The sequence below is a fragment of the Notechis scutatus genome, chromosome Z (genome assembly GCF_049901735.1).
Source record: "Notechis scutatus isolate UNSWTSFEM ecotype Mainland chromosome Z, rNotScu1.2, whole genome shotgun sequence".
NCBI classification, from domain to species: domain Eukaryota; kingdom Metazoa; phylum Chordata; class Lepidosauria; order Squamata; family Elapidae; genus Notechis; species Notechis scutatus.
Genome location: NC_142025.1, coordinates 135,902,103 through 135,920,264, shown reverse-complemented (window position 1 = coordinate 135,920,264; position 18,162 = coordinate 135,902,103). Strand labels below are relative to the sequence as shown.

The window sequence follows — 18,162 nt, the reverse complement described above, 5'->3', positions numbered from 1 at the left end:
ATCTCTATCATTTCCAAGATTTTAGCAACCACAAACACCAAAGGTATTATGTTAACCCTTTGCTGCCACCTGCTCAGCAAAGTTAAGAGAGAGACAGAGAGAGACCACCAACTTCCTTGCCCTGCCTGGCCTTTCCCTAACTGTCCAATAGCAGTAGAAACAGGTCAAGGCAACTGGCAAGTCATGGGCAACTGACAGAGCGTGGCAGGAGAGCATCTCTTCCCCTCCAAACCCGCTGGATTTTCAGACACAGCTTCTAGGTTGAATCCTGCTTTGTCAATGGTTTGTCCATAGCATTTGAAAGAAACCTGCCATGTGCACAAGGGGCATCACGGACCTGGGCACTAAGCCCCCTATGGCTGGGGTGCACATAAGAAACTATAGCATTTGCCTAAGTAGGTTTGTATTGGGCTACAAACCAGCTGAGTGCTAGTCCCACCTTAGGCATGAAAGCCAGTTGGGTGACTTTAGGCCAATCACCAGCAACCTATGAGTGCTAGTCCCACCTTAGGCATGAAAGCCAGTTGGGTGACTTTAGGCCAATCACCAGCAACCTATGAGTGCTAGTCCCACCTTAGGCATGAAAGCCAGTGGGGTGACTTTAGGCCAATCACCAGCAACCTATGAGTTCTAGTCCCACCTTAGGCATGAAAGCCAGTGGGGTGACTTTGGGCCAATCACCAGCAACCTATGAGTGCTAGTCCCACCTTAGGCATGAAAGCCAGTTGGGTGACTTTAGGCCAATCACCAGCAACCTATGAGTGCTAGTCCCACCTTAGGCATGAAAGCCAGTGGGGTGACTTTAGGCCAATCACCAGCAACCTATGAGTGCTAGTCCCACCTTAGGCATGAAAGCCAGTGGGGTGACTTTGGGCCAATCACCAGCAACCTATGAGTGCTAGTCCCACCTTAGGCATGAAAGCCAGTTGGGTGACTTTAGGCCAATCACCAGCAACCTATGAGTGCTAGTCCCACCTTAGGCATGAAAGCCAGTGGGGTGACTTTAGGCCAATCACCAGCAACCTATGAGTTCTAGTCCCACCTTAGGCATGAAAGCCAGTTGGGTGACTTTAGGCCAATCACCAGCAACCTATGAGTGCTAGTCCCACCTTAGGCATGAAAGCCAGTGGGGTGACTTTGGGCCAATCACCAGCAACCTATGAGTTCTAGTCCCACCTTAGGCATGAAAGCCAGTTGGGTGACTTTAGGCCAATCACCAGCAACCTATGAGTGCTAGTCCCACCTTAGGCATGAAAGCCAGTTGGGTGACTTTAGGCCAATCACCAGCAACCTATGAGTGCTAGTCCCACCTTAGGCATGAAAGCCAGTGGGGTGAGCCAATCACCAGCAACCTATGAGTGCTAGTCCCACTTTAGGCATGAAAGCCAGTGGGGTGACTTTGGGCCAATCACCAGCAACCTATGAGTGCTAGTCCCATCTTAGGCATGAAAGCCAGTGGGGTGACTTTAGGCCAATCACCAGCAACCTATGAGTGCTAGTCCCACCTTAGGCATGAAAGCCAGTGGGGTGACTTTGGGCCAATCACCAGCAACCTATGAGTGCTAGTCCCACCTTAGGCATGAAAGCCAGTGGGGTGACTTTGGGCCAATCACCAGCAACCTATGAGTTCTAGTCCCACCTTAGGCATGAAAGCCAGTGGGGTGACTTTGGGCCAATCACCAGCAACCTATGAGTGCTAGTCCCACCTTAGGCATGAAAGCCAGTTGGGTGACTTTAGGCCAATCACCAGCAACCTATGAGTTCTAGTCCCACCTTAGGCATGAAAGCCAGTTGGGTGACTTTAGGCCAATCACCAGCAACCTATGAGTGCTAGTCCCACCTTAGGCATGAAAGCCAGTTGGGTGACTTTAGGCCAACCACCAGCAACCTATGAGTGCTAGTCCCACCTTAGGCATGAAAGCCAGTTGGGTGACTTTAGGCCAATCACCAGCAACCTATGAGTGCTAGTCCCACCTTAGGCATGAAAGCCAGTTGGGTGACTTTAGGCCAATCACCAGCAACCTATGAGTGCTAGTCCCACCTTAGGCATGAAAGCCAGTTGGGTGATTTTAGGCCAATCACCAGCAACCTATGAGTGCTAGTCCCACCTTAGGCATGAAAGCCAGTTGGGTGACTTTAGGCCAATCACCAGCAACCTATGAGTGCTAGTCCTACCTTAGGCATGAAAGCCAGTGGGGTGACTTTAGGCCAATCACCAGCAACCTATGAGTTCTAGTCCCACCTTAGGCATGAAAGCCAGTGGGGTGACTTTGGGCCAATCACCAGCAACCTATGAGTGCTAGTCCCACCTTAGGCATGAAAGCCAGTTGGGTGACTTTAGGCCAATCACCAGCAACCTATGAGTTCTAGTCCCACCTTAGGCATGAAAAGCCAGTTGGGTGACTTTAGGCCAATCACCAGCAACCTATGAGTGCTAGTCCCACCTTAGGCATGAAAGCCAGTGGGGTGACCTTGGGCCAATCACCAGCAACCTATGAGTGCTAGTCCCACCTTAGGCATGAAAGCCAGTTGGGTGACTTTAGGCCAATCACCAGCAACCTATGAGTGCTAGTCCCACCTTAGGCATGAAAGCCAGTTGGGTGACTTTAGGCCAATCACCAGTAACCTATGAGTGCTAGTCCCACCTTAGGCATGAAAGCCAGTTGGGTGACTTTAGGCCAATCACCAGCAACCTATGAGTGCTAGTCCCACCTTAGGCATGAAAGCCAGTGGGGTGACTTTGGGCCAATCACCAGCAACCTATGAGTGCTAGTCCCACCTTAGGCATGAAAGCCAGTGGGGTGACTTTAGGCCAATCACCAGCAACCTATGAGTGCTAGTCCCACCTTAGGCATGAAAGCCAGTGGGGTGACTTTGGGCCAATCACCAGCAACCTATGAGTTCTAGTCCCACCTTAGGCATGAAAGCCAGTGGGGTGAGCCAATCACCAGCAACCTATGAGTTCTAGTCCCACTTTAGGCACGAAAGCCAGTTTGGTGACTTTGGACCAGTCCCCCTCCTCTCAGCCCAACCTACTACTCAGGAAGCACAGAGTATGCATGCCACTGTGAGTTCGATACGAATAAAGGCGGGATAGAAGTCAATCAATTCATAAAAAAATGGAGCCAGGTTTCAATGCTGAGCATCATATTGGTAATTAAACCAAACTTTGCCTCTGGCCACCTTTCAATTGGTGGGCTAGGACATCTACCCAACCCAGATTCAGTTGATGTCTGGATCTGAGCAGGGCAGACTTCCACTTGACGGTGAGCAAGTGTGCCCCATCCATCTGTCCTAGTGGATCTGGTCCCTCTGCTCTCTTGTGGTTCCCCCCCTCTCTTACTGTGGCTGTCTCAACCCTCTGGGATGGCTTGAGAGTTGTGGGTCAGTGCAAAGGGTGTGTGTGTGATGTAAGTCGGAGCTTGCATGAGTGATGGTGTGAGTACAACAAGCATTGCAGCATCAGGACAAGGCTAGCTGAGCAGCAGCGAGCCAAACAAACCCAGTTTACCATGAAGTCACTGTCAAATTTGGATTTCTGCAGGGGGGGGGGCAGCATTTTTCCTTGACACTTCCTCTTCTATCAGCACCCTCTCTGCATGTGCCCCCATTTTCGAGCCACCCCTGTTTATAGTATATTTAGAATGCTGGCAGATTATGGAAATGACTTGGAGGGTCAGGCGAAGCTGCTAGTGTCATATTCCCATTTTATACTTTGTTAAATACAGCTAAGGGGACAAAATGGCTCAGTGGTTAAAGATGCTGAGCTTGTCATCTTGAGAGCTGACAGCCGGGGTTTGAGACCCGACGCTTCACGCAATGGAGTGAGTTCCCGTTTACTTGGCCCAGCTCCTTCCCAGTTTGAAAGCATGCAAATGGGAGTAGATTAATAGGAACCACTTCAGAGGGAAGGTAACAGTGTTTTGTGCACCTTTGGCCTGCAGCAATGACCATGGAAATTGTCTTAGGACAACGATGGCTCCCTCAGCTAAGAAACGGAGAGTTGGGCATGACTGATAGAGAAACATTTACCTTTAAATACAGTTAGTCCTCAACTTACAACTGAAATTACAATAGTACATTACATTGGAAATTACAACAGCACTGGAAAAACTAACTTAGAACCGGTCCTCGCATTTACGCCCATTGTAGCATCCCTCTGGTCACATGATCAAAATCCAGGTGTTTGGCAACCCCTTACCCTGGTTGCAGCTTCCCGGGGTCATGTGATTCCCATTTGCAGCCTTCCCAGTTGCCTTCCGACAAGCAAAGCCAATGATCATGAAGCTGGATTTGTTTCATGATCACACAATCTACTTAACAGCTGCAGTTATTCGCTTAACAAACAATGGCAAAAAGGATCATAACATTGGGTGCAACTTACTTACTAACCACCTAGCTTAACAACAAAAATTATGACCTCAATTGTCATAAACTAAGGACTACCTCTATGATTGCAGACCATCAAAAACGACCTGGTTAGGTTGGCTGGAAGGAGTTCACAGGCCACAAATCTGAAGACTTCTGCTTGAAGTTGCAGACCTGTATAAATGTGCAGAGCATTTCAGCCTAAGGGCTTGAGGTCTGGCATCTTTAAATCTCGCCTCAGCTGTCAATGCAACTAAGGTGATCTCGGTCAAGCCGATCGTTTTCCAATGGAGAGATTGGGGTCTGCATGAAGGCGATCAGAAAAACCAAGATGGCAGTCATAATCCTGTCATCAAAGCACCACCCCTTTTACATATGTGTAAGAGGAGCGATTGGGTTTGTTTTTTTTACCCCTAACATTACTCACTGGCAGGAAGACATCCACTGGCTTTGGTAGTCATAAGGAGATAGAGAAGGTCTAAAAATTGTGCCTCCCCTTGTTGCTGATCCCTGCTTAGTCCCTTCGGAACAAAACCATCAATGGTTGCTATCCATAGGGATTTAAAGGGGGGGGGGGCGGGCAATTTAAAGAAAAGCAATTGACTGATTTCCCCAACTTGTAAGGTGCTTCAAGAAGAGAATCCTGTAAATTAAATAAAAATAAATAAAGTTCATTTTCTCCTCCCACCAAAAGTAAACTGCTGGCAGGAAAACAACAATCACTCTCCCTAAAAAAGAGGCAGGCTTGAGCACATAAGAATGTGCCTGAAATGACATATTTGGCACACTGGCAGAGGTGCCCAGGCTTATGACGTGTCCCTCGGCCTATTTCTGAACATGGGTCTACCACTTTTCCGAGAGGGTGCTAAACCCCTGTCTGAAAATAGTCTGAATGAAAGACAAAAGGCCTGCTTATGAGTTGGGGAGAGGGGTGAAATGGAAGGAAGTGATGGATAAACTTTATTCTCTACTAGGGCTGCAAGGCGAATTGATTAAGAATGATTAATAAATCCAGTTCTGACTCCGTCGCTGGCCTTAGCCAGAACTGGACAGAGCAGGAGTAGGCAACTATAGCCCCTTTATGCCTTATGGTCTTCAACTCCCAGAATTCCTGAGCTAGCCATGTTGGCTCAGGAACTCTGGGAGTTGAAGTCCACAGGGCATAAAGGAACCACGATTGCCCATCCCTGGGCTAGTAGATAATGGTGCAAAACATGCAATTATGATTGCCCTGCACATAATAACAACAGTCATCACCACTGGTCAGATTACAGCAAAATGGGCCCGCCCTACCCATCAACTAAAGTAAAAAGAAAGAAAAAGAAAGTCAAATAAAATACAAGGTATAGCCCTGCAAAACCAAGCCAAAGCTGTGCAAAATCTGTAACGTACGTAAACACAAAAATATGACTGGGAGGAGCCAGTTTTATTTCCTGATTTAAATTAACCTTTTATGCATGACAGAATTATCTCTCTCCCTAAGAGGACGCTAAACCTGTTTTCAAGCAAAGATCTAGTGGTCTTTCTGGTGCGTTTATAAGGGGCCAGCATAAGATATGACAATGTTTTGGAAAAATGTCTTTGCGGAAGCCAGATTTCTAGGTTGACAGTCTAACACTGGTTATGAAAGGCAGGTTCCCACAACCAACAAGATCCTCATTAGTCTAAAATGGTCAATAGGAGCTGAGCGGGTCTCATCCCCTGACCAAGTTAGCAACCATCTTCTCAATGAATCATTCCAGATTGTCCCCATAGCAAAAATTATGCTGGGAGAAGAGTGAAAGCACCAAATGGAACATCTAAGGTTGACTTGAAACTGTCTCAGATATTGGTTGGGATTGAGATGTGGACAGTGTCATGAAGTCATGGCAGAGCAAAATGGTACCCAATGCATTAATGGCTACCTTGTTCTAAGTGCTAACAGATTTAAAATATTTTCTACTTTGGAGGCTTTAACTGTCTTCTTCCCAAATGCCCCTGTATTTCCTTCAGGTAAAGTCCAACAACCAGCTACTTCAAATAGTTATATCAATCCTGTTTTCCACATTTTGCTAAGTTACTGCATCCAAATTATGGGAATTGGTTTGTGGTGTATTTTTTCACGCCCCTGTGTAGACGATCAACTAATCAGGCTAAACTTTTCTAGAATGCAGCAGTGTTTCAACATCTGTTGATTTCACAGACATGCAGTTTATTTCCCATTCTGCCTAAAAAGTGTGATAATATTGTCAAAATGATTCCATGCAAGGAGCAATAAATAGTGCCACAGAATCTCCATCCCTCTCACGTACAAACAGAATGTTATGATGCATGATGCTCAATTCGACATTAGCCCTCGTCCCAGGATACCTCTGTTGAAAATTTTCGGATTCTGGTTTATTAACTAAAACTGTATTCTCCCACCCACCCAGGAATCATGAATCCTAAGCATAGGATTGCTGCTTCAAAGTTTGTTTGTTTTTAATCCCCCATTTTCTTATTAAGGGATTAGTAAAATCTAACCCAGATTGCTAATTCAAAATATATCAAGTATTCTTAATATGGGCCATTTTCTTGGCAAAAAAGGAGATGATTAATGGAGCCTTGCAGAAGGCTCCGTTATAAATTCTTATCCAAGAATTCCAGAAGAGTTAACAAGCTGGCAATTATTTTTGTGGAGAAAATGGGATGGGCGTGGCAAAACAAAAGAAAACCTGTACATGGTTCTGTTGGAGGTTGAAAACAATAAAGGGGGCCTTGGAAGAAGAGGTGGGTAGTACAATGCATTAATTTGAGCTTTAGAGTACCAGCCAGGTTCCCAACAGTGGACTCACCAGGCTCCCAAGATCTAATGGGTGTGGCATGAATTACCGGTAATGTTAACCACTAATAGGAATCGAGTGGATCTGGGATTGAGTGGGGAAGGGGCAGCGACTTAGCTCTGGGTTCAAACTTAAGAAAGTGCTAAAACAGGAACATACCAAGGTGCAGACAATCTTCCATATAGACAAAGAAGAACTTTGAGGATATTTTCGAGCAAAATCTAGAAGCTGCCCACAACAGGTTCAAATATCCTACTTAGACTGCAAAACATCCAAATAACTACATGCACTCCTCACTTAATGACATTAATTGGGATCAGAAACTCTGTCACCAAGTAATTACCAAGGCAATTAAACAAAACACCAGGCGATTGCCCCCCTTAGTGACAGCAGTCCCAGTCTCGGTTATTAAGCAATTCACCCACAGTTGTTAAGTAAGGTGTCATCTGATTGTGACTTGTGACTCCTGCTGGCTTCCCCAGTGACTTTGCTTGTCAGAAGCCAACTGGGAAAGTCACAAGTGGTGATCACATGAGGGGGAATGCTGCGACTTTCATAAATGCATGGCAGTTGCCAAGTGCCCGGATACTGCAATGGTGATAAGTGTGAGGATCACTTGTAAGTCATTTTTTTTTCAGTGCTGTCATAACTTTGAATAGTTGCTAAGTGAACGGTCGCTATGCAAGGACTACTGGTAAAGATGGCAGCTAAAGCTTAAGGATTCCTGTCTCTTGGCTGCCATCCAGCAATCATTCAGAGCTCTGCAGACCAGATAGGATACACCTAGGTATAATGGAGAACAGCTGTTTGGAAGGTCTGCTTTGCTAATGAATTTAGCCTCTTCTGAAGAACGGTCAGCTTAATGTCCTAATAAGCAGAAGAAAAAGCCATGGTGGCGCAGTGGTTAGAATGCAGTATTGCAGGCTAATCCTGCCGATAGCAGTTCGAACCTCACCAGCTCAAGGTTGACTCAGCCTTCCATCCTTCTGAGGTCAGTAAAATGAAGACCCAGATTGTTTGTGGGCAATATCCTGACTCTGAAAACTGCTTAGAGAGAGCTGGAAAGACAGATGATTGGTGAGGGGAGAATCTGCAGAGCGAAATTCATAGTCCCAGTTTTTGGAGGGTTGTAGGCCATGGCACCTCTTTTTATCCCAAGGAGAAAAGGCAGAATACTACCTGAGAATACCTGTGGATAACTTACCTGTGGCTTATCTAGTTGTGCCAAAGAAATGCACAACAAGATTTTGAAAGTGCCATGGATTGCAACTGGCATAAGAGTGGAAAAAAACACACTCCTTCAGAGCAGTCACCGAGATTGAGATTAAAGTAATTTTGTGGGAATTTGGTAAGAAAGAAAAGATCTCCATGGCAGCAGTTAGGACAGTGATGGCTAACCTATGACACGCGTGTCACTCATGACACGCCGAGGCACTTTGACTGACACGCCTGTTGGTGTGGGGAAAACCTGCACATTTAGAGGCTGCCTGTGCTCTGCTCCAATCCCTGCTCCCTGCTTGTTGCGTGGAGGCGTGGTGTCACCGCTGCCGCAAGATCTTTGCAGCAGAGAACCAGTTTTAACCGCCATAAACTGAGGTTTGTCAGTTTCATTACCTCAGGAACGCTACAGGAGGAAAGGAGATCCATGAGGTTCACAACCCTGTAAGGTGGCCTTCCGATCCCCACATCCTGCACCTGCAGCCCTGAGACCAGGGAGATGAGTTTCACAGCCCTGTGTGATCACCCCAGCCCAGTCCGTCATAAACCAAATTATTGATATTTCTTGAAGTGACACACGACCCGAGGAAGGCTACACTTTTCCCCGATTTTCGACACACCAAGCTGAAAAGGTTAGCCATCACTGAGTTAGGAGCAAGTGGGGCTGCCATATCTCTTTTGCACAAATCCAGATAGACATTAGATGGCAATAATGAGTTTAGAGTCTGTCGTGTCTCACAGCGTCCATTGCCATCATCGCTGCCATCAAATAATTTTCTCACTTTTTGCTACAGATGCTGTAGCCCTACACTCTAAGAGAGTGTGTATGTTTCTGTGTGTACGTATCTGTGAGAGAGAAATATGAATATATTTATTCCTACCCCCTCTGCTGGATAAAATAAGGAACTACTTCACTCTTATACTTTAACCTGGGGGAAAAAAAATATATTTCGTGCTCCCAGCAGCCAGCGCCGGTCAGAAAATGGTGCAATCCTGGCATGCAGAGAGTAGAAAGAATTATGCAGCTCATTATTAGTGCTGTCCCAAGCAGAAATTCCAGCAAGGACAAACAGGACAGTTAACAGAAATGTCATTTTATTAGCAGCAAACTCTTGTGTAGTTCCACACAGAAAGGGAAAACCCGGCTATGGAGGCAAAAAGCACACTGAGGATGGATTTTAAGCAGGAAGTGAAGGCACGCAGGATGTTTGTATCAGAATGAGGGAGAAGAAATCTTAAACAAGTGAAAAGGAATGAGTGGAATGTATTGGAGAGGAGATGTTACCGGCAGCTATCAAACCTGCTTTCCCGGTTTTATATATTCTTTTTTTATACTCGGCCATACCCAGAATCCTCTATCTATCAGCACAAGAAATGATTAATGGAATGGAGAAGAGATAGGAAAGGTTGACTGATGGCCTCGTGTGATGTGATTCCTGTAGCCGAGATCAATTTTCCCCAGCTCAGTGCCTGTTTGATCAGCAGGCCTTCTGCTATGATGCCTCTGGGGAGGTGGGAACAGACACGCATATCGCTTGATTTCAGATTTCTTGGCAGCAATACTAAAATGATTGGCCACTGTCTTCTTCTGGGATATGAGTCCATTTCTCAGTTTACTCTAGACCTGTAATGTTCCCTATTGGTCCTCCCACCCAAGTACTAACCTAGCCCCCATCCTAGAGAAGCCACTTGTTGTCACCTGCCGGTCAGAAGATATAATGCTACTAACAGAAGATAATATTTGTAGCCCATGATTGAACTGTGGGGTCTGTTAAGTCTTGCCGCGCTTGGTTTTACCCAATCGCGGCAACCCCTATGCGAACCAATCAGGATTGCTTTATATTGTCCAATCACGGCCCGGCTCTTCCGGACCAATAGGAATGCAGGCCTACAAGCCTGCTAGTATGGAACAGGGTCCTTGGTGCCCTCTGAGCTTGGTGGTTTTCTTGCAGACATTTCATTACCCAAATAGGTAAAATCATCAGTGCTAGCAGAGAGACTATTATTGTCATAGTGAGGGATCACAATTCGAAAGGGCTGGGGCTGGGGCAAGAAAATAAGGACAATAGGGAAAGGACTAGAAACGTGCTTCCATATTTATATATATATATATGGCTACTATGCACAGTGAATTCTTGCAAGGAGATACATTCAGAATAATATATTTCACTTTCTGAGAGGGTGCACTTTGCCCCAAATATTAATGCATGTAGCTTGACCTTGTTTGAATACTGCAGAACTCAGAACAGGGAATGTGGTTTTATAAGATGACTCTAACTAGTTTGTATTACAGGCAACCAATACCAAACTAGCAGTGCACGGAGCAGAGCCATACAGGTAGTCCTTGACTTACGAGCGCAATATGTTGCTAAGTGATTAATTTGTTAAATGAGTTTCGCCCCATTTTATGGCTTTTCTTGCCACATTTCTTAAGTGAATCACTGCAGTTCTTAAATTAGTTACACGGTTGTTAAGTGAATCTGGCTTTTCCATTGACTTTGTTTGTCATAAGGTCACAAAAGGGGATCACATGACCCCGGGACATTGTAACCGTCATAAATATGAACCAGTTGTCAAGCATCTGAATGTAAATTACATGATCATGAAGATGCTGCAATGATCATAAGCGTGAAAAATAATCATAATTCACTTCTTTCAGTGTCGTAACTTTGAATGATGACTAAATGAGCTGTTGTAAGTCAAAGACTACTTGTACTGGCAAACCACCTCCTTCTCCTCCTCCTCCTCCTCCTCCTCCTCCCCTTACTCAAAACTGTACAGCATTAAAAAAACTAACATTATATTCCTCTTCCACACCATAATACCAGGGGTGGGGGCTGCTGGGGGTTCACAGGGGTTCAGGAGAGCCCCTAGATAAGATTCTGTGCAGTTCGGAGACCCCCCCAAATCCCACTTCTGCCTGGCCCCGCCCACCCTTCCCCTCCCAGGAGTCCCCACGTGGCCCGTTTTGGATGCAGGTAAGCGCAGGGTGCGTGTGAAGGCTTGGGGAGGGCAAAATACGGGCCTCCCGGAAGTTCGGGAAGGCCGGAAATGGACCTGTTCCGGCTTCCAGAGAGCCTCCAGAGCCCAGGGAAGCGATTTTAGCCCTCCCAGAGGGTCGAAGAAAGCCTCCGGAACCCAGAGAGGGCAAAAACGCCCTCCTTCGCCGTGGTGCAGGAGGCCGACTAGGCCACGCCCATCATGGCCACGCCCTCCCAGCAACCGGGCTGAGAACCCTTTGCTAAAAATATTGAAGCCCACCCCTGCATAATATATAAAATAAGGTGATGGGCTGCTGAGATAGGAACAAAATCTAATATATATCTTACCCCCATTTCATCAGACTAATACCTCGTTTTGCTGTGTGTGTTAGAGTTGTCTTCGACCAGGGTGGCTTAGGAGAGTTGTCCAATATTTTGATCGGGGCATAGATTGAGAAAGGTGCTATAACCAGCTCCCTAAAATTAATAGCAAAGTCACATTCAGCTCTTGCTGACTATACAGCAGGACACATCCATGTCATTCTCTTGGCAGTCGTGTAGAAGTTAGTGATTGACTGTGTTCCTCTGGCTTCTCAGGCAACTCGGAAGACTTGGGAATTTGGGGTCTACTTTGCTTCACTCGGCCTCCCCTCAAATCTTCTTCAAACTGACAGTCCAGGTTATCTTGATGAGGAAAGTCGTTGAATCCAGAGCTTGAGGGAGCTCTTGCATTATTAATTCAAGCACGAACACGGGTGGATAGAATTTGCCCTGCAGAGGTCAGAAAAGCTGCACTCTCCCAAATAGCTTCTATGCAATTGCTCAGAGGTGCAGGATCCAAATCAGCCTATTCGATTATAAAAGGAACTAATAAAACGTCCAGCCGCCAGCAGGGAACACTGAGGAACAACTGAAAATCGTGAATTATGTCACTTTATTAGAAATAGGATTCCACAAATACAAAGCTTGAACGGAATGATAGAAATGTAGTGTTTATCCCAATTTTGTGTCCTAGGAAACTTTGTGGGGTATTTTTTTGGGGGAGGGGCGGAATTTCAGACAGAGTAATGAAATCAAGTTGAATAGGGCAGTGAATTGTTAGACTAGGATCCAGGTATGATTATATTTAAACAAGAGAGTGAATATAAATATAGTTCTAGGATTAGAACAAAGGCAGATAATCAGAGGTGTTTATGCTGTTTTACAATATGACACATTTACATGCCCCCTTTGGGGAGGGGGGGGAGTGCCTGTGAGTGAGCGCTGACTCCTGGCAACTGCCTGAACCAGTTTCTGCAGTTTTCTTGGCAAGTTATTTCAGAAGTGGTTTGTCATTGCCTCCTACTTAGGGCTGAGTGAGAGAGACTTGTCCAAGGTTACCCAGGTGGCTTCAGGCTTAAGGTGGGGACTAGAACACATGGCCTCTTGGTTGTGTGCTTGGTGCCTTAACAATTACCCCCAACTGTCTCTCTTCTATGTCACTGCAAAGTTATAATAGTCCTGGCTTCCCCTGGTTTATGCTTTGCTAATGGAAGTAACCAAGACCTCAATAAGGCTTAAGACACGTACACATGCACAAATACACACACACACTTATATGTATGTATATACATTATGCATGCATCCGTGTATGCATGTATTCGTGTATGTATGTATTTCTGCACCGCCTTTCTTAGTTTTGCAACAATCTAAGACAGCAAGCATATCCAATCCCTCCTATTTTTCCAACAACAATCCTATGAGGTGGGTTCAGTTGAGAGTGACTGGCCCAAGATCATCCAGCTGGCTTTCATGGCTAAGGAAGAACTTGAACTCAGTGTCTCCTGCTTTCTAGTCTGGTGTCTTAACTACTGGACCACACTACCTCTCAGTGTTTGTGTGGATGTGTATACATGCATATCTGTCTGTCTGTCTGTCTGTCTGTCTGTCTCTATCTACCTATCATCAACTAACTAACCAACGATCTTTAATTAGCAATCATTCTGCCATCCATCCATCTATATTGAGGGTTACATTCCTTTTTATGGTGCAAAATCTGTATTTTTACTTGCAAAAGCTATTTTGGTCATAGATTTTAAAGATTAAATGAAATAATATACACATTACTGCATGCTGTCTCCAAACTTAACAAACTGAATGGATGGGAATCTATCAGTCAGTGCGATGTTTCTGTGGTGTAGATGATATGCAAAAGATTGATGTTTTCTATTGTAGCATATACGCATGGAAGATGTACACTATGCATTTTGTGCTCAAAATTGCAGTAAGGACAGTGCTTCAAGTTACAGTAGGCTTTGACTCACTTGACTGTGATGAGATATATTTAATACTGTGACCTTGTTCCATAAGAAGATGCTATGTACACCTTCATTTATTATTTAAGCTCTAGGATTGGACTTCAAATCTTTATAATATCCTTCTGAGTTCTGCTATCAAGTTTTCTAGCCCTTTTCATCATCACACCCTTCTTTTTGTAGTCATCAGTGTCACTTCAGAAACAGCTGAGATATGTTGCACAGTTTTTTCCAGAATAAGCATTTTACTAACCCTGAGGTGAGAGCGAGTTGATTCGGGTTAAGTTTAAAAACATTTTGGCTCAGTTACTTCACTGTGACAGAATCTGGGAGTTCTTATGATTCATTTGGGATTTTCCTCTCCTTACGGAAAGAACGGATTCAAACTGCAAGGGAATAAAAAGCATTGTGGTTGACCCTAACAAAATTCTGAGGCCATTCCCTACCTTTTAAATATGGGCAGGTTGGTTTTAGAAAGAGGTGTCAGATTTAAATAGGGAGCCTGCTAAACTTATTCACAGGGATGGATCAATAAAGTACAGATTCAATCAGAATATAGAATAATAGAGTTGGAAGGTACCTTGAAGTTCTTTTAATCCAACCGCTTGCTCAAGCAGGAGACCCTTGTATATACCATTTCAGACAAGTGGCTGTCCAGTCTCTTCTTAAAAGCCTCCAGTGATGAATCCCCCACAATTTCTGAATGCAAGCTGTTCCGTTGGTTTATTGTTCTCACTGTTAAGGAAATTTCTTCTTAGTTCTAGGTTGCTTCTCTCCTTGATTAGTTTCCATCCATTGCCTGCTAGTTATTTACCAATGAAGGAAAAGATTACTGTGTATGCTCTTAAGCCACCTCATGGGTGGGACCCCTCTGGTCTAAGCCTTAATGTGAAATAACTCTGAGCGCAAGTCTAGGGATGGACTCAAATTTAACTTTTCCCCCCTCTTTCTTTTTTCTCTTACCCGCTTTCTCCTGGCAGAGACCATTCGCACAGCCACCCCCTTTCCCATGGTCAGCCTCTTCCTGGTCTTCACAGCCTTTGTCATTAGCAATATTGGACACATCCGCCCACAGAGAACCATCCTGGCTTTCGTTTCAGGCATCTTCTTCATCCTTTCTGGTAAGGATTCAGAAGCTGGGGCTGTTCTTACTAAGGGAGATTGATTTGCTAGCTCTGAGCCGATTGTAATAGCAGAAACAATTCTGAGTTGAAGACCAAGAGTGGGAATTTACAATGCGAAGATCTTAGCGTAGTGTTTCCAATTTATAAGAAGCGTGGACTTCAACTCCCAGTTGAGTTCAACTTTGAGTTGAGCTCCAAACATCTTAAAGTATCATAGGATTGGAAAGGACCTTGCAGTTCTTCTAGTCTAAGTCCGTGCCAAGGTAGGAGACCTTATACCATCCTCGCCAAAGGGTTGTCTAATATTTTCTTGAAAACCTCCAGTGATGGAGCACCCACAGTGTCCAATAACAAGCTGTTCTATTGACCGATTGTTCTCACTCTCAGAAAAAATTTTCTTCCGTTCCAGATAGACTTTCCTTCTGAAGAGTCCTCAACCAACTGAAAGTTCCCAAGATTGAGAAACACTGATCTATTGCAGGAATCTCCAGACTTGGCAACCAAGACTTGTGGACCAGTTCCCAGAATTCTTTAGCCACCGTGTCACAAGTCTTAAAGTTGCCAAGTTTAGAGAGCCCCAGTGTCATGGGCATTTGGTTTAAAATGGGTGACCTCAAGGAGGCTTCAACGCCACAAAGCAAAACAGATGGTGATCAGTAAGTGGTGTCAGATCCAAGACCGATACAAATACGGAAATCAATAACTTACATTTTAAATATAAAAAAATGAGTAAAAGAGAGGACAGAAACTTTAGATTCTACCCTGGGGTCACATAAACTACTCTAAATGTTTGGTTTTGAACAAAAACATTAGCATGCTAATTTGGTAAATAAATGAGTAAACATCTATGGATAGGATCCAGATTTGCCTTGCCATTAATAAAATGAAAACTAGTTAATATATATGTGTATGTAAATTTATAACATATGCATATGTGTGGGCACATATGGGAATGTGTCAGTGGTGCATTTCAAAAAAAAAAAAATTACCACTGGTTCAGTGGGTGTGGCTTGGTGGGTGCGTTTTGTGCATGTGCGCACGCACCGAACAAGCACTTTGAGCAGGCGCAGAGGCTTTCCGACTCACCTCCTGCAATCCTGCACCACCCCTGATCCCCAACAGGCATCCGAATTTCATTTCTAATATGTGCCAGTATGCTTACAGAAAAAAGTGACAATAAAGGTTATCTTATCTTATCTTCTTAATGGAAGAGGGTTAGGAAATCCTTTCTACTTGTTTAACTTTATGTATGATGCCCATACTCCCTTAAAATCAGCTCCAAGGTCCCAGAGGGAGTATAGGGTCTGCAGACAGGGTAGAAAATCTGTGAAAATCATGCCCTGGGTCGTATTAACTGAGGATTCTAGGAGTTCAAAAGATTCTGGAGGTATTACTCATTTAATAATTGGCCCTGTTTAGTGACTGTTCAAAGTTATGATAGCGCTGGAAAAGTAACATGATTGCGATGATCACAGCATCCCTGGGACCACAGGATTGAGATTTGGGTGCTTGTAATCAATGTCCTGCAGTCACATGATTGCCATTTTGGCGTTCACAGCTGGTTTCTAACAGGGAAGATCAATGTCGAACCTGGCAGTAAAATAATAAGTTATGGTCATGTGATGCCTCACTTAACGACCCTGATGGAAGTGATGACGCAATCTCATTGTGATCACAAGACGTCTTGTTGAACATTCGTGTTGTTTAGCGATGGAACTGCAGATTCCACTGGGGATCATTCAGCAAGATCTACCAATATTTGTGGAAATGCAAGATTTTAGGACTAAGCTCTTAGCCGCTGGTGCATGTTGGGTGTTTGGTGGGAGGAAATTTGCTATTTTTCCTCCCACTGTTATCACGCAACAGTTCATTGTTCATCTTATTTCAAGCTCTGCTGCTTTTGTCGATATAAATCTGAGTTGCAGCATTGCTGTGGGTTGGGAAGATGCTGGTTCATGGGCTTAAACATCTGTCCCACTGGGCTGGTGGAGATGGTAGAAGAAGAGGTTGTCTAATCATCAAGTATCCTGTCTTGGAAGATCTGGATAAGCTTGGATAAGTTTGTACTTATGACAGCTGATCAGTGCACAACAGAGAAGAGTGCACAAGCCATCTCTTGCTTCCTTACTGTCTGATACTTCACAACTCAGCCAATACCTTCTAGCTGTCAGCTCTTGGTTCAAGCTAATGTTGAATATGAATTTAGTGCTTAGCTAGAAGAGCATTAAACCTGTATTCAAAAGCAACCTAAACAATTGACAGGCACAGGGGTGGTGTGGGGATGTTCAACTCTTCTCTACTACCTAGTTGTTCATGCTGAACTTAGTCTCTGGACGGCACCCTATAGAGGGAAGAAATCCCTTTGGGGGGAAAAACAGGATTTCCCCACCACTCCAAGCAGAATTTCCTGGATGACAATGCCTAGAGCCCAAAATATTGAAATTAACCCAGCATCAATTGGCAATTCTGGTGGGCACCAGTTCAGTCCTTCTTATTTCCTCCAGTTCCAGGTCATATTGATTCCTCACACAAACTATTTGGCAGGAATTGCAATCATCAGGAGGGAGGGAGGGAGAGCGGGAGAGAGAGAGAGAGAGAGAGAGAGAAGAAAATGGCTACCGTTTTATTTTAGGATAGCTAGAATCGTTCTTTTAGGTTAGTTGGTTCGTTCTTTTAGGATAGCCAAAACTACAGGAAAAAGAACTGCAATCAGCCTGCCTTCTATAGAAGACCTATATATTGTGCAGGTCAGAAGGAGGGTCGAGAAGATATCTACAGACGCTTCACATCCTGGACATAAACTGTTTCAACTTCTCTCCTCAGGACAGTGCTATATAGGACATTGTATGCCAAAACAACTAGAGTCAGGGATGGTTTTTCCCATCGTGCCCTCACTCCACTGAACACCTAAACCTCACAGTATTATTTTATGTCTAAGTATATTTACCCATTTTGAATGGCTGTATTATTATTATTATTATCCTTCTCATCTTCTCTACTATTCCCTCTTATTGGTATCATATTATGATTATTATTATTCTGTTGCTTTGCATGTACATTGAGAACTTCTGTACTGGAGACAAATTCCTTATATGTCTAATCACACAGCCAAATAAAGTACTATATTCTATTCTTTTCATACGTCTAGGTAACATCTATGCCAGATGCAAGAGGAAAGGGCAAGCAGAAATAAGCAGCATTGCCTCTAGATATCCATGGAGATTCTCATTCAGTCATCCTGGTCATGGTTGTCCCACAGGTGCCTTTTTGGTTGAAAACATTCGCTTCTCATCCAAGTAGCTTCTCCAGTTCTAACTCAGTTCAGTTAGTACTGAAGAAGCTTCTTGGGTGAGAAGCAAAACGTTTTCAAACAAAA

At 44.4% G+C, this 18,162-nt stretch overlaps 1 protein-coding gene across 2 annotated transcripts in view; it reads left to right on the top strand.

The window, feature by feature from the left end:
* Positions 1-18,162, top strand: part of CACNG7 (calcium voltage-gated channel auxiliary subunit gamma 7) — a 46,347-nt gene that overhangs the window by 16,329 nt on the left and 11,856 nt on the right. The window contains exon 4 of one of the 2 annotated variants that reach the window (XM_026677587.2): positions 14,643-14,783. The exons of the other annotated variant lie outside the window; for it this stretch is intronic. Within the exon in view, the coding sequence (XP_026533372.1) occupies positions 14,643-14,783 (141 nt within the window). The remainder of the gene's footprint in view (positions 1-14,642; positions 14,784-18,162) is intronic. 2 annotated transcript variants of the gene reach the window in all.